Raw genomic sequence first — 24006 nt, forward strand, 5'->3', positions numbered from 1 at the left:
TACAGGAAGAGAGATACTAAACACAACCCTACAGGAAGAGAGATACTAAACACAACCCTACAGGAAGAGAGATACTAAACACAACCCTACAGGAAGAGAGATACTAAACACAACCCTACAGGAAGAGAGAGACTAAACACAACCCTACAGGAAGAGAGATACTAAACACAACCCTACAGGAAGAGAGATACTAAACACAACCCTACAGGAAGAGAGAGACTAAACACAACCCTACAGGAAGAGAGATACTAAACACAACCCTACAGGAAGAGAGAGACTAAACACAACCCTACAGGAAGAGAGATACTAAACACAAGCCTACAGTAAGAGAGATACTAAACACAACCCTACAGGAAGAGAGATACTAAACACAACCCTACAGTAAGAGAGATACTAAACACAACCCTACAGTAAGAGAGATACTAAACACAACCCTACAGGAAGAGAGATACTAAACACAACCCTACAGGAAGAGAGATACTAAACACAACCCTACAGGAAGAGAGATACTAAACACAACCCTACAGGAAGAGAGATACTAAACACAACCCTACAGGAAGAGAGAGACTAAACACAACCCTACAGGAAGAGAGAGACTAAACACAACCCTACAGGAAGAGAGATACTAAACACAAGCCTACAGGAAGAGAGATACTAAACACAACCCTACAGGAACATCTAATGACGGACTGAAACAGGGATGGACTGCCTGGACTCATTTTAGCTGAAAAACATTTTTTTTAATGATTTCCGTTTATGCAAGGCTGTTCCCAACATGGAGTTAGACAGGCAGGCAGACAGACAGACAGACAGACAGACAGACAGACAGACAGACAGACAAAAATACTGGAGAACTAGTGACTGACTGAGCCTTGACCTTGAAAAGAGCCCTGAGGGCTTCAAGAAGAGGGAAGAGAGGAGGGAGAGAGGAGGGAGAGTGGGATGGAGGAGGGAGAGAGGAGGAAGAGAGAGGAGGGAGAGTGGGATGGAGGAGGGAGAGAGAGGAGGGAGAGTGGGATGGAGGAGGGAGAGAGGAGGGAGAGAGAGGAGGGAGAGAGAGGAGGGAGAGTGGGATGGAGGAGGGAGAGAGGAGGGAGAGTGGGATGGAGGAGGGAGAGAGGAGGGAGAGAGAGGAGGGAGAGTGGGATGGAGGAGGGAGAGAGGAGAGAGAGAGAGGAGGGAGAGAGGAGGGAGAGAGAGGAGGGAGAGAGAGGAGGGAGAGTGGGATGGAGGAGGGAGAGAGGAGGGAGAGAGAGGAGGGAGAGAGAGGAGGGAGAGTGTTAAAACGCCCAGGGTACTCCACACAGAGAGAGATCGCTATCTCTTAAACTGTCTCCGACCTGGAGGGGAGAAATAATTGTCTGGTGTGTTTGTGTGTATGTGTGTGTGCGTGTGTGCGTGTGTGTGTGTGTGTGTGTGTGTGTGTGTGTGTGTGTGTGTGTGTGTGTGTGTGTGTGTGTGTGTGTGTGTGTGTGAGAGAGAGATCTTTCTCCCATCTATCACTTCTGGAGTCTATCACAATAGGATCCATCTGTACCTCGCAGCACCCGGAGCAACTTTCATTATGCTGTCAATGTGACTTCCATTACACAGGAGTTCACTATACTGTAGTCCTGACTACTGAGACTACTGAGACTACTGAGACTACTGAGACTACTCTCACTATACTGTAGTCCTGACTACTGAGACTACTCTCACTATACTATAGTCCTGACTACTGAGACTACTGAGACTACTGAGACTACTCTCACTATACTGTAGTCCTGACTACTGAGACTACTCTCACTATACTGTAGTCCTGACTACTGAGACTACTGAGACTACTCTCACTGTACTGTAGTCCTGACTACTGAGACTACTCTCACTATACTATAGTCCTGACTACTGAGACTACTGAGACTACTCTCACTGTACTGTAGTCCTGACTACTGAGACTACTCTCACTATACTATAGTACTGACTACTGAGACTACTCTCACTGTACTGTCGTCCTGACTACTGAGACTACTCTCACTGTACTGTCGTCCTGACTACTGAGACTACTCTCACTATACTATAGTCCTGACTACTGAGACTACTGAGACTACTCTCACTGTACTGTAGTCCTGACTACTGAGACTACTCTCACTATACTATAGTACTGACTACTGAGACTACTCTCACTGTACTGTCGTCCTGACTACTGAGACTACTCTCACTGTACTGTCGTCCTGACTACTGAGACTACTCTCACTATACTGTAATACTGACTACTGAGACTACTGAGACTACTCTCACTATACTGTAGTCCAGACTACTGAGACTACTGAGACTACTCTCACTGTACTGTAGTCCAGACTACTGAGACTACTCTCACTGTACTGTAGTCCAGACTACTGAGACTACTCTCACTATACTGTAGTCCTGACTACTGAGACTACTGAGACTACTCTCACTGTACTGTAGTCCAGACTACTGAGACTACTCTCACTATACTGTAGTCCTGACTACTGAGACTACTGAGACTACTCTCACTGTACTGTAGTCCAGACTACTGAGACTACTCTCACTATACTGTAGTCCTGACTACTGAGACTACTCTCACTATACTGTAGTCCTGACTGCTGAGACTACTCTCACTATACTGTAGTCCTGACTACTGAGACTACTGAGACTACTCTCACTGTACTGTAGTCCTGACTACTGAGACTACTGAGACTACTCTCACTATACTGTAGTCCTGACTGCTGAGACTACTCTCACTATACTGTAGTCCTGACTACTGAGACTACTGAGACTACTCTCACTGTACTGTAGTCCTGACTACTGAGACTACTGAGACTACTCTCACTATACTGTAGTCCTGACTACTGAGACTACTCTCACTATACTGTAGTCCTGACTACTGAGACTACTGAGACTACTCTCACTGTACTGTAGTCCTGACTACTGAGACTACTGAGACTACTCTCACTATACTGTAGTCCTGACTACTGAGACTACTCTCACTATACTGTAGTCCTGACTACTGAGACTACTGAGACTACTCTCACTATACTGTAGTCCTGAGTACTGAGACTACTCTCACTATACTGTAGTCCTGACTACTGAGACTACTCTCACTATACTGTAGTCCTGACTACTGAGACTACTGAGACTACTCTCACTATACTGTAGTCCTGACTACTGAGACTACTCTCACTATACTGTAGTCCTGACTACTGAGACTACTCTCACTATACTGTAGTCCTGACTACTGAGACTACTCACACTGTACTGTAGTCCAGACTACTGAGACTACTCTCACTATACTGTAGTCCTGACTACTGAGACTACTGAGACTACTCTCACTATACTGTAATACTGACTACTGAGACTACTCTCACTATACTGTAATACTGACTACCGAGACTACTCTCACTATACTGTAATACTGACTACTGAGACTACTCTCACTATACTGTAATACTGACTACTGAGACTACTCTCACTATACTGTAATACTGACTACTGAGATGGGATGGGAATATGAGGTAGATGGAGTAGATTGGGTAGATGGGGGTAGATGGGGGTAGATGGGGTAGATGGGGGTAGATGGGGTAGATGGGGTAGATGGGGTAGAGGTAGATGGGGGTAGATGAGGTAGATGGGGGTAGATGGGGTAGATGGGGGTAGATGAGGTAGATGGGGGTAGATGGGGTAGATGAGGTAGATGGGGGTAGATGGGGTAGATGGGGGTAGATGAGGTAGATGGGGGTAGATGGGGTAGATGAGGTAGATGGGGTAGGTGAGGGTAGATGGGTAGATGAGGTAGATGGGGTAGATGGGGGTAGATGAGGTAGATGAGGTAGATGAGGGTAGATGGGGGTAGATGAGGTAGATGGAGTAGATGAGGTAGATGAGGTAGATGAGGGTAGATGAGGTAGATGAGGTAGATGAGGGTAGATGGGGGTAGATGAGGTAGATGAGGTAGATGGGGTAGATGAGGTAGATGAGGTAGATGGGGTAGATGGGGGTAGATGAGGTAGATGGAGTAGATGAGGTAGATGGGGGTAGATGGGGTAGATGGGGGTAGATGAGGTAGATGGGGGTAGATGGGGTAGATGAGGTAGATGGGGGTAGATGGGGTAGATGGGGGTAGATGAGGTAGATGGGGGTAGATGAGGTAGATGGGGTAGGTGAGGGTAGATGGGGTAGATGAGGTAGATGGGGGTAGATGGGGTAGATGAGGTAGATGAGGTAGATGGGGTAGAAGAGGTAGATGAGGTAGATGGGGGTAGATGAGGTAGATGGAGTAGATGAGGTAGATGAGGTAGATGAGGGTAGATGGGGGTAGATGAGGTAGATGAGGTAGATGGGGTAGATGAGGGTAGATGGGGTAGATGAGGTAGATGAGGTAGATGGGGTAGATGGGGGTAGATGAGGTAGATGAGGTAGATGGAGTAGATGAGGTAGATGGAGTAGATGAGGGTAGATGGGGGTAGATGGAGTAGATGAGGTAGATGGGGTAGATGGGGGTAGATGGGGGTAGATGAGGTAGATGGGGGTAGATGGGGTAGATGGAGTAGATGAGGTAGATGGGGTAGGTGAGGGTAGATGGGGTAGATGGGTAGATGGGGGTAGATGGGGGTAGATGAGGTAGATGAAGTAGATGAGGTAGATGGGGTAGATGGGGTAGGTGAGGTAGATGAGGTAGATGGGGTAGATGAGGTAGATGGGGTAGATGGGGTAGATGGGGTAGGTGAGGTAGATGGGGTAGATGGGGGTAGATGGAGTAGATGAGGTAGATGGGGTAGGTGAGGGTAGATGAGGTAGATGGAGTAGATGGGGGTAGATGAGGTAGATGGGGGTAGATGGGGTAGATGAGGTAGATGGGGTAGATGAGGGTAGATGAGGTAGATGAGGTAGATGGAGTAGATGAGGTAGATGGGGTAGATGAGGGTAGATGAGGTAGATGAGGTAGATGGAGTAGATGAGGTAGATGGGGTAGATGAGGGTAGATGAGGTAGATGGAGTAGATGAGGTAGATGGGGTAGGTGAGGGTAGATGAGGGTAGATGGGGGTAGATGGGGGTAGATGGGGTAGATGAGGAAGATGGGGTAGATGGAGTAGATTGGGTAGATGAGGTAGATGAGGGTAGATGGGGGTAGATGAGGTAGATGGAGTAGATGAGGTAGATGGGGTAGGTGAGGGTAGATGAGGTAGATGAGGGTAGATGGGGGTAGATGGGGTAGATGAGGTAGATGAGGTAGATGGGGTAGATGAGGGTAGATGAGGTAGATGGGGTAGATGAGGTAGATGGGGTAGATGAGGTAGATGGAGTAGATGGGGGTAGATGGGGTAGATGAGGTAGATGGAGTAGATGGGGGTAGATGAGGTAGATGGGGGTAGATGGGGTAGATGGGGATAGATGGGGTAGATGGGGTAGATGGGGAAGATGAGGAAGATGAGGTAGATGGGGTAGATGAGGTAGATGAGGTAGATGGGGTAGGTGAGGTAGATGGGGTAGATGAGGTAGATGGGGTAGATGGGGTAGATGGGGTAGGTGAGGTAGATAGATGGGGTAGATGGGGTAGATGAGGTAGATGGGGTAGATGGGGTAGATGGGGTAGATGGGGTAGATGGGGTAGGTGAGGTAGATGGGGTAGGTGAGGTAGATGGGGTAGATGAGGTGGATGGGGGTAGATGAGGTGGATGGGGTAGATGAGGTAGATGGGGTAGGTGAGGTAGATGGGGTAGATGAGGTAGATGGGGTAGATGGGGTAGGTGAGGTAGATGGGGTAGATGAGGTAGATGGGGTAGATGGGGTAGGGGTGAGGTAGATGAGGTAGATGGGGTAGATGAGGTAGATGGGGTAGATGGGGTAGATGGGGTAGGTGAGGTAGATGGGGTAGATGAGGTGGATGGGGGTAGATGAGGTGGATGGGGGTAGATGAGGTAGATGAGGGTAGATGGGGGTAGATGGGGTAGATGAGGTGGATGGGGGTAGATGGGGGTAGATGGGGTAGGTGAGGTAGATGGGGTAGATGAGGTAGATGGGGTAGATGGGGTAGGTGAGGTAGATGGGGGTAGATGAGGTAGATGGGGGTAGATGAGGTGGATGGGGGTAGATGAGGTATATGAGGGTAGATGAGGTAGCCTCAGTACACAAATTAAAGCAACAAGCAATTTATTTATGTTAAAACTTTACATTAGTTTATAAAACAGCTCACCAGTAAACATACCAACATATGTACCTTTGTTAAAACTTGTGATAATACACGGTACCAGTCAGAAGTTTGGACACACCTCATTCAAGGGATTTTCTTTATTTGTACTATTTTCTACATTGTAGAATAATAGTGAAGACATCAAAACTATGAAATAAAACATATGGAATCATGTAGTAACCAAAAAAGTGTTAAAAAAATCTAAATATATTTTATATTTGAGATACCATAAAATCAGCCAACAAGTGCTCAGCATATGTGGGAACTCTAAGACTGTTGGAAAGGCATTCCAGGTGAAGCTAGTTCAGAGAGTGCCAAGAATGTGTAAAGCTGTCATCAAGGCAAAGGGTCGCTACTTGGAAGAATTTCAAATATAAAATATATTTTTGGGGGTTACTACATGATTTCATAGTTTTGTTTTTTCAATATTTCACTACGTAGAAAATAGTACAAATGAAGGAAAACCCTTGAATGAGTCGGTGTGTCAAAACTTCTGACTGGTACCGTAGTCGGTTTCTAACAATTAGACCACAGTTCAGACAGAAACACATCGCAATTAGAATGTTGACATAACACAGTGACATCAATTAATCTCACTAATATCATTTTAATTGGATTAATCATCTGGGACTGACTCTGTAGACCCATTTAATCCTAATCTCATAATCTGATAATCAACTCAGGTTATGACCTCTTCTCATCAGAAATATGAGGTTGCAGCAGTAAAACAGTGAGAGGGGTCCTCTCCTCTCCTCCTCCTCTCCTCTACCTCTCCTCTCCTTCTCCTCTCCTCTACCAGTCCTCTTCTACCTCTTCCTCTTCCTCTCCTCTCCTCTCCTCTCCTCTCCTCTCCTCTCCTCTCCTATTTTCTCCTGTCTTCTCCTGTCTTCTCCTTCTCCTTAATGAAATGACATTACAGGAGATGACTAGAGGCTTTATATATGTATGTGTATGTGTATATATATATATATATATATATATATATATATATATATATATATGTGTGATATATATATATATATACACACATATACAGTGCCTTGCGAAAGTATTCGGCCCCCTTGAACTTTGCGACCTTTTGCCACATTTCAGGCTTCAAACATAAAGATATAAAACTGCATTTTTTTGTGAAGAATCAACAACAAGTGGGACACAATCATGAAGTGGAACGACATTTATTGGATATTTCAAACTTTTTTAACAAATCAAAAACTGAAAAATTGGGTGTGCAAAATTATTCAGCCCCTTTACTTTCAGTGCAGCAAACTCTCTCCAGAAGTTCAGTGAGGATCTCTGAATGATCCAATGTTGACCTAAATGGCTAATGATGATAAATACAATCCACCTGTGTAATCAAGTCTCCGTATAAATGCACCTGCACTGTGATAGTCTCAGAGGTCCGTTAAAAGCGCAGAGAGCATCATGAAGAACAAGGAACACACCAGGCAGGTCCGAGATACTGTTGTGAAGAAGTTTAAAGCCGGATTTGGATACAAAAAGATTTCCCAAGCTTTAAACATCCCAAGGAGCACTGTGCAAGCGATAATATTGAAATGGAAGGAGTATCAGACCACTGCAAATCTACCAAGACCTGGCCGTCCCTCTAAACTTTCAGCTCATACAAGGAGAAGACTGATCAGAGATGCAGCCAAGAGGCCCATGATCACTCTGGATGAACTGCAGAGATCTACAGCTGAGGTGGGAGACTCTGTCCATAGGACAACAATCAGTCGTATATTGCACAAATCTGGCCTTTATGGAAGAGTGGCAAGAAGAAAGCCATTTCTTAAAGATATCCATAAAAAGTGTCGTTTAAAGTTTGCCACAAGCCACCTGGGAGACACACCAAACATGTGGAAGAAGGTGCTCTGGTCAGATGAAACCAAAATTGAACTTTTTGGCAACAATGCAAAACGTTATGTTTGGAGTAAAAGCAACACAGCACATCACCCTGAACACACCATCCCCACTGTCAAACATGGTGGTGGCAGCATCATGGTTTGGGCCTGCTTTTCTTCAGCAGGGACAGGGAAGATGGTTAAAATTGATGGGAAGATGGATGGAGCCAAATACAGGACCATTCTGGAAGAAAACCTGATGGAGTCTGCAAAAGACCTGAGACTGGGACGGAGATTTGTCTTCCAACAAGACAATGATCCAAAACCTAAAGCAAAATCTACAATGGAATGGTTCAAAAATAAACATATCCAGGTGTTAGAATGGCCAAGTCAAAGTCCAGACCTGAATCCAATTGAGAATCTGTGGAAAGAACTGAAAACTGCTGTTCACAAATGCTCTCCATCCAACCTCACTGAGCTCGAGCTGTTTTGCAAGGAGGAATGGGAAAAAATGTCAGTCTCTCGATGTGCAAAACTGATAGAGACATACCCCAAGCGACTTACAGCTGTAATCGCAGCAAAAGGTGGCGCTACAAGGTATTAATTTAAGGGGGCTGAATAATTTTGCACGCCCAATTTTTCAGTTTTTGATTTGTTAAAAAAGTTTGAAATATCCAATAAATGTCGTTCCACTTCATGATTGTGTCCCACTTGTTGTTGATTCTTCACAAAAAAATACAGTTTTATATCTTTATGTTTGAAGCCTGAAATGTGGCAAAAGGTCACAAAGTTCAAGGGGGGCGAATACTTTCGCAAGGCACTGTAGAGGAGAGGAGAGGAGAGGAGAGGAGAGGAGAGGAAGAGGAAGAGGTAGAAGAGGACTGGTAGAGGAGAGGAGAAGGAGAGGAGAGGTAGAGGAGAGGTAGAGGAGAGGAGGAGGAGAGGAGGGGACCCCTCTCACTGTTTTACTGCTGCAACCTCATATTTCTGATGAGAAGAGGTCATAACCTGAGTTGATTATCAGATTATGAGATTAGGATTAAATGGGTCTACAGAGTCAGTCCCAGATGATTAATCCAATTAAAATGATATTAGTGAGATTAATTGATGTCACTGTGTTATGTCAACATTCTAATTACGATGTGTTTCTGTCTGAACTGTGGTCTAATTGTTAGAAACCGACTACGGTACCAGTCAGAAGTTTTGACACACCGACTCATTCAAGGGTTTTCCTTCATTTGTAATTACGATGCGTTTCTGTCTGAACTGTGGTCTAATTAAAATGACTGAGGTGTTTACGACATTCCTTCATCCTTGGCTAACACATCTAACGTCACAACGTTGGCGGTGGCGCTGCGTCAGCATTCAGGACGATGTTTAAAAACCCCACATCTGTAACCTCCTCCTTTGGCCTCTTGTGTGTTTTAACAACAACACAAAGGTGTTCAGGGCTACAATACACATTACTGCACAGTAATTAACGAGCTGCCCTGATGAGGGTCTGCTTAAAGCACCGACTGTGTGGATATACCATCTACAGTATATAGATCAACAGAAATAATCATCGTCATCTTTCATAATCAAACAATCCAGACAATTATTCTCACAAGAACCCCTGGAAGAACGAAGCCAACTGAAATGTGTCCCTGTTCAGGTCCCTTAGAAGATTCTTGATGGTGGAAGGGACGTGAGACACCGCAGTACCCTGCAGTGTGAGTGAGAGACCACAGTGTGTGTGTGAGTGTGTGTGTGTGTGTGTGTGTGTGTATGTGTGTGTGTGTGTGTGTGTGTGGTGATCCCATGCTGTGCAACGGCTATCAGGAGTGTGAGGGTTCAGGTAGGTAACTACTGAGCATGCCAACTAGGGTTCAGGTAGGTAACTACTGAGCATGCCAACTAGGGTCTCAGGTAGGTAACTACTGAGCATGCCCACTGGGGTTCAGGTAGGTAACTACTGAGCATGCCCACTGGGGTTCAGGTAGGTAACTACTGAGCATGCCCACTATGGTTCAGGTAGGTAACTACTGAGCATGCCCACTAGGGTTCAGGTAGGTAACTACTGAGCATGCCCACTGGGGTTCAGGTAGGTAACTACTGAGCATGCCCACTGGGGTTCAGGTAGGTAACTACTGAGCATGCCCACTAGGGTTCAGGTAGGTAACTACTGAGCATGCCCACTGGGGTTCAGGTAGGTAACTACTGAGCATGCCCACTAGGGTTCAGGTAGGTAACTACTGAGCATGCCCACTAGGGTTCAGGTAGGTAACTACTGAGCATGCCCACTAGGGGTCATGCCCACTGGGGTTCAGGTAGGTAACTACTGAGCATGCCCACTAGGGTTCATGCCCACTAGGGGTCATGCCCACTAGGGTTCAGGTAGGTAACTACTGAGCATGCCCACTAGGGTCTCAGGTAGGTAACTACTGAGCATGCCCACTAGGGTCTCAGGTAGGTAACTACTGAGCATACCCACTAGGGTTCAGGTAGGTAACTACTGAGCATGCCCACTGGGGTCTCAGGTAGGTAACTACTGAGCATGCCCACTAGGGGTCATGTAGGTAACTACTGAGCATGCCCACTAGGGTCTCAGGTAGGTAACTACTGAGCATGCCCACTAGGGTTCAGGTAGGTAACTACTGAGTATGCCCACTAGGGTCTCAGGTAGGTAACTACTGAGCATGCCCACTAGGGTCTCAGGTAGGTAACTACTGAGCATGCCCACTAGGGTTCAGGTAGGTAACTACTGAGCATGCCCACTAGGGTCTCAGGTAGGTAACTACTGAGCATGCCCACTGGGGTTCAGGTAGGTAACTACTGAGCATGCCCACTAGGGTTCAGGTAGGTAACTACTGAGCATGCCCACTAGGGTCTCAGGTAGGTAACTACTGAGCATGCCCACTAGGGTCTCAGGTAGGTAACTACTGAGCATGCCCACTAGGGTTCAGGTAGGTAACTACTGAGCATGCCCACTAGGGTCTCAGGTAGGTAACTACTGAGCATGCCCACTGGGGTTCAGGTAGGTAACTACTGAGCATGCCCACTGGGGTCTCAGGTAGGTAACTACTGAGCATGCCCACTAGGGGTCATGTAGGTAACTACTGAGCATGCCCACTAGGGTCTCAGGTAGGTAACTACTGAGCATGCCCACTAGGGTTCAGGTAGGTAACTACTGAGCATGCCCACTAGGGTCTCAGGTAGGTAACTACTGAGCATGCCCACTAGGGCTCAGGTAGGTAACTACTGAGCATGCCCACTAGGGTTCATGCCCACTAGGGTTCATGCCCACTAGGGTTCAGGTAGGTAACTACTGAGCATGCCCACTAGGGTTCAGGTATAACTCACTGTAGACACAGTGAGTCCCCTGTCACTTTTCAGGATGCTAGTCGTTGTGCCGGATGGGAACGTGCTGTCTGATGGGTGCTCACAAATGGACAGTGTGGTCGGTGAGACCAATCACGACCAACCAGTAATAAGGTTAAACCAATCAGAATCCAACAACCGTAGCCTCCCTCCAGACCTGTTCATTCTACAATCCAGATTAGACTGTCTATGTTCATTGTACAATCCAGATTAGACTGTTTGTTCAGTAATAACTGATCCAGGAGATGAGTCTACCTTCCCGTTAGAGGGCCTGTCATCTCAGGAGTCTGCATCCTGCCAGCCACATCTCTGATCTGAGCTCAGTGGAGTCTCTCTCTCTCTCTCTCTCTCTCTCTCTCTCTCTCTCTCTCTCTCTCTCTCTGAGATGGATTCCGGCTGATCGTGATTGACTAACGCGCGCTAGCGGTCAGTGTGTGTTGTTAACTTACTGGTGTTGCTAGGCTGAGAGTCCATGGGGATCAACAGCTTGGTACGTGTCGCCCTCCTGTCAGCTAGAGAGCGCTCTAACGTTGAGATGCAGCTGGAAGCCTCATCGTTGTCTCCGCCTGGAAGGGAAATCATTATTCTATGTGTTGTCTATTTTTGAAGTTTTGTTGACATTTTATTATTGTACTCAGGGATCCCTTGTAAATAAGATTCCTTTTTTTCATCGGGATTCCACCTGTTTAAATGAATGGATACAGGGGGAAAAGAAGAAGAAGAAGAAGGAGTTGAACCAATGACAAGTAGTGTCTAGGCAGGGGTCGGCAACCTTCAGGGGTCGGCAACCTTCAGGGGTCGGCAACCTTTAGGGGTCGGCAACCTTCAGGGGTCGGCAACCTTTAGGGGTCGGCAACCTTTAGGGGTCGGCAACCTTCAGGGGTCGGCAACCTTTAGGGGTCGGCAACCTTTAGGGGTCGGCAACCTTTAGGGGTCGGCAACCTTCAGGGGTCGGCAACCTTTATGACTTGAAGTAATTTTGGTTAAAAAAAATAAAAAAATAAAATAATAACAAGAAAACGTTTTTTTTGAGGGATGCCGCACAAATAAACTAAATGTGAGCCATTTTCATGCCTAATAGAGTCAATATCTGATATTCAACACCCCAGATAGCAGTCGGCTCCAAATTCCACGGAATCTAGTATTGGGTGAAGACGAGAGGGGAGAATTAAAGTGAACATACAGCAGGCTACAGCAGAGATGTTACATATTTGTTTTTTGTTGCAGAGAGGCTCCTTCTCATCGTCCCTCAGCTCTTCCTCCTCCCTCTGGTTCGACCAAAAAAACATTGTCTTCTAGACGACGGAGAAACTCTAGTGGCTCTTCATTACTTCAGCCTCATGCACCTATTCAAGCTGCTGCTCCTATTACAAGAGAACGTGAAAATATTCCTTGATATTTATTAAAAAAGGACACCACACGATAATAATAGCACTATGTTGGGAAGTGGAAAGGATAAGGAGTTTATGGCTCATAAAAGGGTTGACTGTGGTGAATAATGAATTCGCTCGTAAAAACAGCAGCTCTCGGCTGTATTTGTTGACAGTTGTTCTCTAGTGATAAGTTTTGAAATCTCACAAAAGCGTCAACTTCCATGTGGGCTGGTGGAAGATGCAGACACAGTGATCTGATTGGCCCTGCAGTGGGCCCATAGGTGCACTTGATTTAGCAGTCAGGGACCGCCGGCAGGCGGAGTTTGTACTTTTCAGGCACATGAAATGAAATGGTTCTAAATGAGGAACACTTTGACTATCCGGCGCCTAAGGGGGGGGGTGTCTAAAAATAACCAGGAAGTCTTGAGGGGGGGAGGGTGAAGAGCTGCGTAAAGCTCAGGAGCCACGGGTTTGCCGACCCCCTGGTCTGTGGAGTATCAGTTTAGTAGCCTCCCTCGGCAACCAAAGTGAGGAAAATAAACAAATACATTTGTATCAGAACAGATTTAGACTATTATTGCCTTTACTGCCTTGTTAACTATAACACCAAGTCCTCTATATCTGGATAAGAAATCAAATCGATAAAACATTCTGCATTTTCATCACAGACATATTATGAACAGAGATATTATGAACAGAGATATTATGAACAGACATATTATGAACAGAGATATTATGAACAGAGATATTATGAACAGACATATTATGAACAGAGATATTATGAACAGACATATTATGAACAGAGATATTATGAACAGAGATATTATGAACAGACATTATGAACAGAGATATTATGAACAGAGATATTATGAACAGACATATTATGAACAGAGATATTATGAACAGAGATATTATGAACAGAGATATTATGAACGGAGATATTATGAACAGACATATTATGAACAGACATATTATGAACAGACATATTATGAACAGAGATATTATGAACAGAGATATTATGAACAGACATATTATGAACAGACATATTATGAACAGAGATATTATGAACAGAGATATTATGAACAGACATATTATGAACAGAGATATTATGAACAGAGATATTGTCATGCCTTGGTCATTGTATTTTTGTGTTTTGTTATATGTTTGGGTAGGCCAGGGTGTGACATGGGTTTATATGTTGTTTTCGTATTGGGGTTTGTATTACTTGGGATCGCGGCTGATTAGGGGTGTGGTATAGGCTTGGCTGCCTGAGGCGATTCCTAATCAGTCAGGTGATTCTCGTTGTCTTGGATTGGGAACCGTATTTAGGCAGCCTTAGTTTCGCTTTGTATTCGTGGGTGATTGTCCCGGTCTCTGTGTAGTGTCACCAGATAGGCTGTAATTAGTTTCACGTTCCGTTCTGTTGTTTTTGTATTTAGTATTCAGTTATTTCATGTATCGTTTCGTTTTCTTCATTAAAGATCATGAGTAACCTACACGCTGCATTTCGGTCCGACTCTCTTCTTTCAACAGACGAACGCCGTTACAGAATCACCCACCACAAACGGACCGAGCGGCGTGAAAACTGGCAGGAGCGAAAGGAGGACGTTATGGACGGTAGAGGCATGGAGTATACGACGAGGGAAGAAATCGACAGGTGGGCGGCCGACCCGGAGAGAGTGCAGGAGCCCGCTTGGGATTCGCTTCAGCAGTGCGAAGAGGGCTACAGGCGAATGGAGTCGAAAAGGAAGACACGCCGGCTAAAACGGAGAGGCGCTGGTATAAACAGGCAGCGACAGCTGGAGCAGCAAAAGGAGGATGAGTTATTCGGAGAATGGACATGGGAAGACGTGTTGGATGGTAAAGGTTGTTACACTTGGGAGGAGATATTGGCCGGAAGAGATCGCCTCCCATGGGAACAGGTGGAAGCACTAAGGAGAGCAGAGGCAGCCGAAGATAGGAGCCGACGATACGAGGGAACACGGTTGGCAAGGAAGCCCGTAAAGCAACCCCAAAAAATTATTGGGGGGAGGCTAGAAGGGAGTATGTTTATGCCAGGTAGGAGACCTGCGCAAACTCCCTGTGCTCACCATTGGGCTAGAGAGACAGGGCAGGCACCGTGTTATGCTATGGAGCGCACGGTGTTTCCAGTGCGGGTGCATAGCCCGGTGCGCTACATACCAGCCCTTCATATTGGCCGGGCTAGAGTGGGCATCGAGCCAGGTAAGCTTGGGCAGGCTCGGTGCTCAAGAGCTCCAGTGCGCCTGCACGGTCCGGTCTATCCAAAGCCACCTCCAAACACCAGTCCTCCGGTAGCAGCTCCCCGCACCAGGCTTCCTGTGCGTGTCCTCGATCCGGTAGCACCAGTTCCAGCACCACGCACCAGGCCTTCAGTGCGCCTCGCCTGTTCAACACAGCCAGAGCCTTCCTTCCCTCCTACGCTGTCGGAGTCTCCCGCCTGTTCAACACAGCCAGAGCCTTCCTTCCCTCCTGCGCTGCCGGAGTCTCCCGCCTGTTTAGCGCAGCCAGAGCCTGCCTCCTCTCCTGCGCTGCCGGAGTCTCCCGCCTGTTTAGAGCAGCCAAAGCCTTTCTCCTCTCCTGCGCTGCCGGAGTCTCCCGCCTGTTTAGCGCAGCCAAAGCCTTTCTCCTCTCCTGCGCTGCCGGAGTCTCCAGTCTGCCCAGCGCTGCCAGTCTGCCCAGCGCCGCCAGTGCCACCAGTCTGCCCAGCGTCGCCATTCTGCCCAGCGCCGCCAGTGCTTCCAGTCTGCCCAGCGCCGCCAGTGCTCCCAGTCTGCCCAGCGCCGCCAGTGCTCCCAGTCTGCCCAGCGTCGCCAGTCTGCACAGCGCCGCCAGTCTGCCACGATCCGCCAGAAGTGCCAGTCAGCCATGATCTTCCAGATCTGCCAGACAACCAGTCTCTTCCAGATCTGCCAGACAACCAGTCTCTTCCAGATCTTTCAGACAACCAGTCTCTTCCAGATCTGCCAGACAACCAGTCTCTTCCAGATCTGCCAGACAACCAGTCTCTTCCAGATCTGCCAGACAACCAGTCTCTTCCAGACCTGCCAGACAACCAGTCTCTTCCAGATCTGCCAGACAACCAGAATCTTCCAGATCTGCTTGTCAACCTAAGTTTTCCAGTTCCGCCAGCCAGCCAGGATTTACCGGAGCCTACTACCTGCCTGAGCTTCCTCTCAGTACTGGGTTTCCTCTCAGTACTGGGTTTCCTCTCAGTACTGGGTTTCCTCTCAGTACTGGGTTTCCTCTCAGTCCTGGGCTGCCCCTCTGTCCCGGGCTGCCCCTCTGTCCCGGGCTGCCCCTCTGTCCCGGGCTGCCCCTCTGTCCCGGGCTGCCTCTGTCCCGAGCTGCCCCTCTGTCCCGAGCTGCCCCTCTGTCCCGAGATGCCCCTCTGTTACGAGCGGCTCCTCAGTTATGTGGGGATCTGGGTGAGGACTATTAGGCCATGGTCGGCGGAGAGGGTGGATTATCCCAGGACGCGAAGGAGAGGAACAAGGACATTCATGGAGTGGGGTCCACGTCCCGAGCCGGAGCCGCCACGATGGACAGACGCCCACCCGGACCCTCCCTATGCTTTTGAGGTGCGTCCGGGAGTCCGCACCTTAGGGGGGGGGGGTTCTGTCACGCCTTGGTCATTGTATTTTTGTGTTTTGTTATATGTTTGGGTAGGCCAGGGTGTGACATGGGTTTATATGTTGTTTTCGTATTGGGGTTTGTATTATTTGGGATCGCGGCTGATTAGGGGTGTGGTATAGGCTTGGCTGCCTGAGGCGATTCCTAATCAGTCAGGTGATTCTCGTTGTCTTGGATTGGGAACCGTATTTAGGCAACCTTAGTTTCGCTTTGTATTCGTGGGTGATTGTCCCTGTCTCTGTGTAGTGTCACCAGATAGGCTGTAATTAGTTTCACGTTCCGTTCTGTTGTTTTTGTATTTAGTATTCAGTTATTTCATGTATCGTTTCGTTTTCTTCATTAAAGATCATGAGTAACCTACACGCTGCATTTCGGTCCGACTCTCTTCTTTCAACAGACGAACGCCGTTACAGATATTATGAACAGACATATTATGAACAGACATATTATGAACAGAGATATTATGAACAGACATATTATGAACAGAGATATTATGAACAGACATATTATGAACAGAGATATTATGAACAGAGATATTATGAACAGACATATTATGAACAGACATATTATGAACAGAGATATTATGAACAGACATATTATGAACAGACATATTATGAACAGAGATATTATGAACAGAGATATTATGAACAGACATATTATGAACAGACATATTATGAACAGAGATATTATGAACAGACATATTATGAACAGACATATTATGAACAGAGATATTATGAACAGACATATTATGAACAGAGATATTATGAACAGACATATTATGAACAGAGATATTATGAACAGACATATTATGAACAGACATATTATGAACAGACATATTATGAACAGAGATATTATGAACAGAGATATTATGAACAGACATATTATGAACAGAGATATTATGAACAGACATATTATGAACAGACATATTATGAACAGAGATATTATGAACAACATCACAGAGAAACAGCCACCTTCAATGTGAAGAGATACTTTTAAAGAGAGAATGATGATAACAGAAGGTGACAATTTCCCCCTCAGAGACAGTTTATCCTATCCTTCTTCTCCCTTTTCTGATGCATTTTTTCCTTTAAAAACAATCGAGAATGTATTGTTTTGTTGATGGACCGCACAACTACAGACAGGCAGGAAACATGAACGTTTTCAAAGAGTTGACACCATAACTAGTTACCATCTATTATTGGTGTCTATTGGTGTCAAGACATATTTACCATCACTAACATTCTGCCTGGTCTTACCTGAGTGGCTGCTCTTACTGCCCATCTGGCTCCCTGATTGGCTGTGACTGACAGACTGAGACCTGATATCCTGGATAGAACCCTGGATGGGTGAATCGCGTCCGGAGGGGGCGGCGCTGGCAGGCTTCTCCATGTTCTTCAGTTCCATCTCCTCATGATGGATCCACAGGTCTGGAGGTCTCAGGTCCTTCTGACTACCTTTTCTCTTCCCTGTACTGTGGGTGGCACGCTTCCTACAGACGGGAGGGAGAGGGAGAGAGTTAGAAAGAGAGAAAGACAAAGATGGAAGTGATAAAAGGATATGAGAACGGAGGGGGAGAGAGAGAGAAAGCTTAGAGAGTGTAAGAAAGAGAGACAAAAGAAAGAGGGAGACGTGATAGAGAGGTTAGATGGACCCATGAGACATAGAGGGAGGGAGAGAGGGAGTTTTCTTTAGGGAACAGGACAGGGCTCTTGGCGAGGAGGGTACTTTAGATTAGGGGTTCCCAACCTAGGTGGCAAGCCACGATTGTTTTGCGATTGATTATACTGATCAAAAACTATGCATAAATCCGCGATGCTTTAGGCTAGAAACAAGAGGTAAAATGCCAGAAGAAGACGTGATGCTTTAGGCTAGAAACAAGAGGTAAAATGCCAGAAGAAGACGTGACTGAGGTACATGGGAAATAAAATACTCTGATGTACATGGGAAATAATATACTCTGATGTACATGGGAAATAATATACTCTGATGTACATGGAAATAATATACTCTGATGTACATGGGAAATAAATACTCTGGGAAATAATATACTCTGATGTACATGGGAAATAATATACTCTGATGTACATGGGAAATAATATACTCTGATGTACATGGGAAATAATATACTCTGATGTACATGGGAAATAATATACTCTGATGTACATGGGAAATAAAATACTCTGATGTACATGGGAAATAAAATACTCTGATGTACATGGGAAATAATATACTCTGATGTACATGGGAAATAATATACTCTGATGTACATGGGAAATAATATACTCTGATGTACATGGGAATATCTTTGGTTCGTCTCTATGACGTTCAGAAGCTGAGCTAACGACCTTCTAAAGTCGAGGACTCAGAGAAACGTGACGTTGCTTGCGAAGTAATCTGATACAATGTGTGACTCTGTCGCTATTAATTGATCATTTCACTTTCTGTAAAAGAGAGAGAGGTATAATTAAATTCAGGGTTCATATAAAAGTATGATAATAAAACATGTTAGCGGAAAAGCATTTGGAGAAATCGGGTCTAGATTTGATTATCTATTATTATTATACAGTGGGGCAAAAAAGTATTTAGTCATCCACCAATTGTGCAAGTTCTCCCACTTAAAAAGATGAGAGGCCTGTAGTTTTCATCATAGGTACACTTCAACTATGACAGACAAAATGAGAAAAAAAATCCAGAAAATCACATTTTTTATGATTTTTTTTGCAAATTATGGTGGAAAATAAGTATTTGGTCACCTACAAACAAGCAAGATTTCTGGCACTCACAGACCTGTAACTTCTTCTTTAAGAGACTCCTCTGTCCTCCACTCGTTACCTGTATTAATGGCACCTGTTTTTTTAAATTTAATTTAATTTAAATGTTACCTTTATTTAACCAGGCAAGTCAGTTAAGAACAAATTCTTATTTTCAATGATGGCCTAGGAACAGTGGGTTAACTGCCTGTTCAGGGGCAGAACGACAGATTTGTACCTTGTCAGCTCGGGGATTTCAACTTGCAACCTTTCGGTTACTAGTCCAACGCTCTAACCACTAGGCTACCCTGCCGCCCCAACTTTGAACTTGTTATCAGTATAAAAGACACCTGTCCACAACATCAAACAGTCACACTCCAAACTCCACTATGGCCAAGACCAAAGAGCTGTCAAAGGACACCAGAAACAAAATTGTAGACCTTCACCAGGCTGGGAAGACTGAATCTGCAATAGGTAAGCAGCTTGTTTGCTAGAGAGCATTTGGATGATCCAGAAGAAGATTGGGAGAATATGATGAAACCAAAATAGAACTTTTTGGTAAAAACACAACTCGTCGTGTTTGGAGGTGAGTTGCATCCAAAGAACACCACACACGCACACGCACGCACGCACGCACGCACGCACGCACGCACGCACACACACACACACACACACACACACACACACACACACACACACACACACGAACTAGCTGAACTTTCGCTTTGCTTTCTCTCCCACACGTGTTGAAAGGATCTAATGAATAAAGTATCAGAAGGTCTTCACTAATAGCAGGGTGTGTAAGATCTGTACTGTAAGAAGTCCAACTTACAGAACAAGACAGAGAATCTCTCTCCCTTCCTACCCCCCCAACCCCTCCCTCCTCCCTCCCTGCCTCTCCCTCCCTCCCTCCCTCCCTCTCTCTCTCTCTCTCTCTCTCTCTCTCCCTCCCTCCCTCCCTCCATCCCTCTCTCCCTCCCTGCCTCCCCCTCCCTCCCCCTCTCCCTCCCTCTCTCTCCCTCCATCCCTCCCCCCTCCCTCCCCCTCTCCCTCCATCCCTCTCCCTCCCTCCCCTCTCCCTCCCTCTCTCTCCCTCCATCGCTCCCCCTCCCTCCCCCTCTCCCTCCCTCTCTCTCCCTCCATCCCTCCCCCTCCCTCCCTCCCCTCTCCCTCCCTCTCCCTCCACCCTCCCTCCACCCCCCCCCCCCCCCTCCCCCTCCCTCCCCCTCCCCCTCCCTCTCTCCTCCCTCCAACCCTCTCCCTCCCTCCCCCTCCCTCCCTCCCTCTCCCTCCATCCCTCCTCCCTCCATCCCTCCTCCTCCTCCCTCCCTCTCCTCCCTCCCCTCCATCCCTCTCCCTCCCTCTCCCTCTCCCTCCCTCTCCCTCCATCCCTCCCCCTTCCTCCATCCCTCCTCCCTCTCTCCCTCTCTCTCCCTCCATCCCTCCCCCTCCCTCCCTCCATCCCTCCCTCCCTCCCTCCCTCCCTCCCTCCCTCCCTCCCTCCCTCCCTCCCTCCCTCCCTCCCTCCCTCCTCCCTCTCTTCCCTCCCTCCCTCCCTCCCTCCCTCCCTCCCCCTCTCCCTCCCTCCCTCCCTCCCTCCCTCCCTCCCTCCCTCCTCCCTCCCTCCCTCCCTCCCTCCCTCCCTCCCTCCCTCTCTCTCTCTCTCTCCCTCCATCCCTCCCCCTCCTCCCTCCTCCCTCCCTCCCTCCTCCCTCCCTCCCTCTCTCTCCATCCATCCCTCCCCCTCCCTCCCTCCCTCCCTCCCTCCCTCCCTCCCCCTCTCCCTCCCTCTCCCTCCATCCCTCCTCCCTCCATCCCTTGGAAAGGAGAGAAGATAAGCTACTAGCAAACTGCAGTAGAGTCCAAAAGCGTGTCCAAAATGACTCCCTATTACCTAACAGTGCACTACTTCTGTAGTGTAAAAAATAAAATAATTGTGCACTTTAATGGGAATAGAGTGCTATTTGGGACTCAGCCCAACTGAGGGACATCTCCTCAGAGGTTCAACCGTTCTGTTCCCACGTCTCTAGAACAAAGAGAGTTTATAAAGAGGGGGGGGGGGACAGTTGTGAAAACATGGGGCCTGATGAGAGAAAAGGAAAGGAGAAGAAGAAGGTCCAACTTACTTTCTCTGTTGTGCGGAGGAGCGCCGGGTGCAGATCAGCGCTACTATGACAACCACTACCACGGTAACGGCACCGACGGAGACCACGATGATGACCAGAAGGTTGCTGTTCTTCTGGGGAGTCACGCTGCCGTGAGGAGGACGCATCTGACCAATGTCTGGAATTACAACAGGGACAGGAAATAGGATCGTTGGAATGTTAGAATGTTGAATGTTGATCGTTGGAATGTTAGAATGTTGAATGTTGATCGTTGGAATGTTAGAATGTTGGAAATTCTATATATATTTTTTCAAATAATAAATCGTGCACTGTAAGACAGTTGGCTGATTGACGCCCCTCTGGAAATGAAAACAGAAATGGTTTGCACGTTCCAAGCACATAAGTCATTACTCTCATTTGCTGCTCACATCCCTTTGAATGAGATACAGCGCTTAAGGTTGCATAACTAGAGATAGGGTACTATGCTTCCTTGATGTCTGGACCCCCCCCACCCGACCCCTCCCCCACTGCCTGGTCCTGAGCGGTGAACAGCTGATGTGATCCTGACTTCTCTGGACCCCCTCCCCCACCCCTCCCCCTGCCTGGTCCTGAGCGGTGAACAGCTGATGTGATCCTGAGAATTCGTAGGCGATCGAATAAACCCCCCCCTCCCCACTTCCTTTCATTCTGATAGCATACGTGCAATCTTTGGAGAATAAAATCGATGACCTACGCGGAAGAATAAACTACCAACGGGACATTCAAAACTATCTACTATCTACTATATACTACTACTATAAATATCTCATGCTTCACGGAGTTGTGGCTGAACGACAACAACATCAACATACAGCTGGCTGGTTATACGATGTACCGGCAGGACGGCGTCTGGTAAGACAAGGGGTGGGGGCCTATGTATATATGTAAACATACAACTGGCTGGTTATACGATGTACCGGCAGGACAGCGTCTGGTAAGACAAGGGGCAGCGGACTATGTATGTATGTAAACATACAGCTGGCTGGTTATACGATGTACCGGGAGGACAGCGTCTGGTAAGACAAGGGGCAGCGGACTATGTATGTATGTAAACATACAGCTGGCTGGTTATACGATGTACTGGCAGGACGGCGTCTGGTAAGACAAGGGGTGGGGGCCTATGTATATATGTAAACATACAGCTGGCTGGTTATACGATGTACCGGCAGGACAGCGTCTGGTAAGACAAGGGGCAGCGGACTATGTATGTATGTAAACATACAGCTGGCTGGTTATACGATGTACCGGCAGGACAGCGTCTGGTAAGACAAGGGGTGGGGGCCTATGTATGTATGTAAACATACAGCTGGTGGGTTATACGATGTACCGGCAGGACAGCGTCTGGTAAGACAAGGGGTGGGGGCCTATGTATGTATGTAAACATACAGCTGGTGGGTTATACGATGTACCGGCAGGACAGCGTCTGGTAAGACAAGGGGTGGGGGACTATGTATGTATGTAAACATACAGCTGGTGGGTTATACGATGTACCGGCAGGACAGCGTCTGGTAAGACAAGGGGCAGCGGACTATGTATGTATGTAAACATACAGCTGGCTGGTTATACGATGTACCGGCAGGACAGCGTCTGTAAGACAAGGGGTGGGGACTATGTATGTATGTAAACATACAGCTGGTGGGTTATACGATGTACCGGCAGGACAGCGTCTGGTAAGACAAGGGGTGGGGACTATGTATGTATGTAAACATACAGCTGGTGGGTTATACGATGTACCGGCAGGACAGCGTCTGGTAAGACAAGGGGCAGCGGACTATGTATGTATGTAAACATACAGCTGGCTGGTTATAAGATGTACCGGCAGGACAGCCTCTGGTAAGACAAGGGGTGGGGGCCTATGTATATATGTAAACATACAGCTGGCTGGTTATACGATGTACCGGCAGGACAGCCTCTGGTAAGACAAGGGGCAGCGGACTATGTATGTATGTAAACATACAGCTGGCTGGTTATACGATGTACCGGCAGGACAGCGTCTGGTAAGACAAGGGGCAGCGGACTATGTATGTATGTAAACATACAGCTGGTGGGTTATACTATCGGCAGGATAGAACAGCAGCCTCTGGTAAGACAAGGGGTGGGGGCCTATGTATATATGTAAACATACAGCTGGTGCACGATATCTAAGGAAGTCTATTGCCGGCCTGAGGTAGAGTTTCTCATGATAAGCTGTAGACCACACTATCTTGCTAGAAGGTTTTCATCTGTATTCTTCATAGTTGTTTACAAACCACCATAGTCAGAGGTGTCACTAAGACAGCATTTAATGAGCTGTATTACGTCATAAGCAAACAAGAAACTGCTCAGAGGCGGCGCTCCTAGTGGCCGGGGACTTTAATGCAGGGAAACTTAAATCTGTTTTACCAAATTTCTAATCAGCATGTTAAATGTGCAACCAGAGGGAAAAAAACCCTCTGGAAAACATGTACTCTACACACAGAGACAACATGTACCCTACACACAGAGACAACATGTACTCTACACACAGAGACAACATGTACCCTACACACAGAGACAACATGTACCCTACACACAGAGACAACATGTACCCTACACACAGAGACAACATGTACTCTACACACAGAGACAACATGTACCCTACACACAGAGACAACATGTACCCTACACACAGAGACAACATGTACCCTACACACAGAGACAACATGTACCCTACACACAGAGAC

The 24006-nt window shown here is 47.0% G+C and overlaps 1 protein-coding gene across 1 annotated transcript; it reads right to left on the minus strand.

Moving 5' to 3' along the window:
- Positions 1 to 11806: 11806 nt before the first annotated feature.
- LOC135559801 (netrin receptor DCC-like) lies at positions 11807 to 21951 on the minus strand. Its single transcript, XM_065000678.1, has 4 exons — positions 21834 to 21951; positions 21287 to 21443; positions 17667 to 17899; positions 11807 to 11952 (listed from the first exon to the last, which is right to left on the minus strand). The coding sequence occupies exons 1-4, from the start codon at positions 21949 to 21951 to the stop codon at positions 11807 to 11809; spliced, it is 654 nt and encodes a 217-aa protein (XP_064856750.1).
- Between the last annotated feature and the right edge of the window lie 2055 nt (positions 21952 to 24006).

Source organism: Oncorhynchus nerka, linkage group LG15 (assembly GCF_034236695.1).
Source record: "Oncorhynchus nerka isolate Pitt River linkage group LG15, Oner_Uvic_2.0, whole genome shotgun sequence".
Taxonomy (NCBI): domain Eukaryota; kingdom Metazoa; phylum Chordata; class Actinopteri; order Salmoniformes; family Salmonidae; genus Oncorhynchus; species Oncorhynchus nerka.

Bases quoted from the DNA above. Each gene is read 5' to 3' on its own strand.
- LOC135559801 (XM_065000678.1), bottom strand. From the start codon at position 21,951: ATGAAAGGAAGTGGGGAGGGGGGGGTTTATTCGATCGCCTACGAATTC. The intron at 21,444-21,833 runs GTCAGGATCACA...TTGTAATTCCAG, and splicing joins GGGGGAGGGGGTCCAGAGAA to ACATTGGTCAGATGCGTCCT. The intron at 17,900-21,286 runs GTAAGTTGGACC...TCCCGTCTGTAG, and splicing joins TCCTCCGCACAACAGAGAAA to GAAGCGTGCCACCCACAGTA.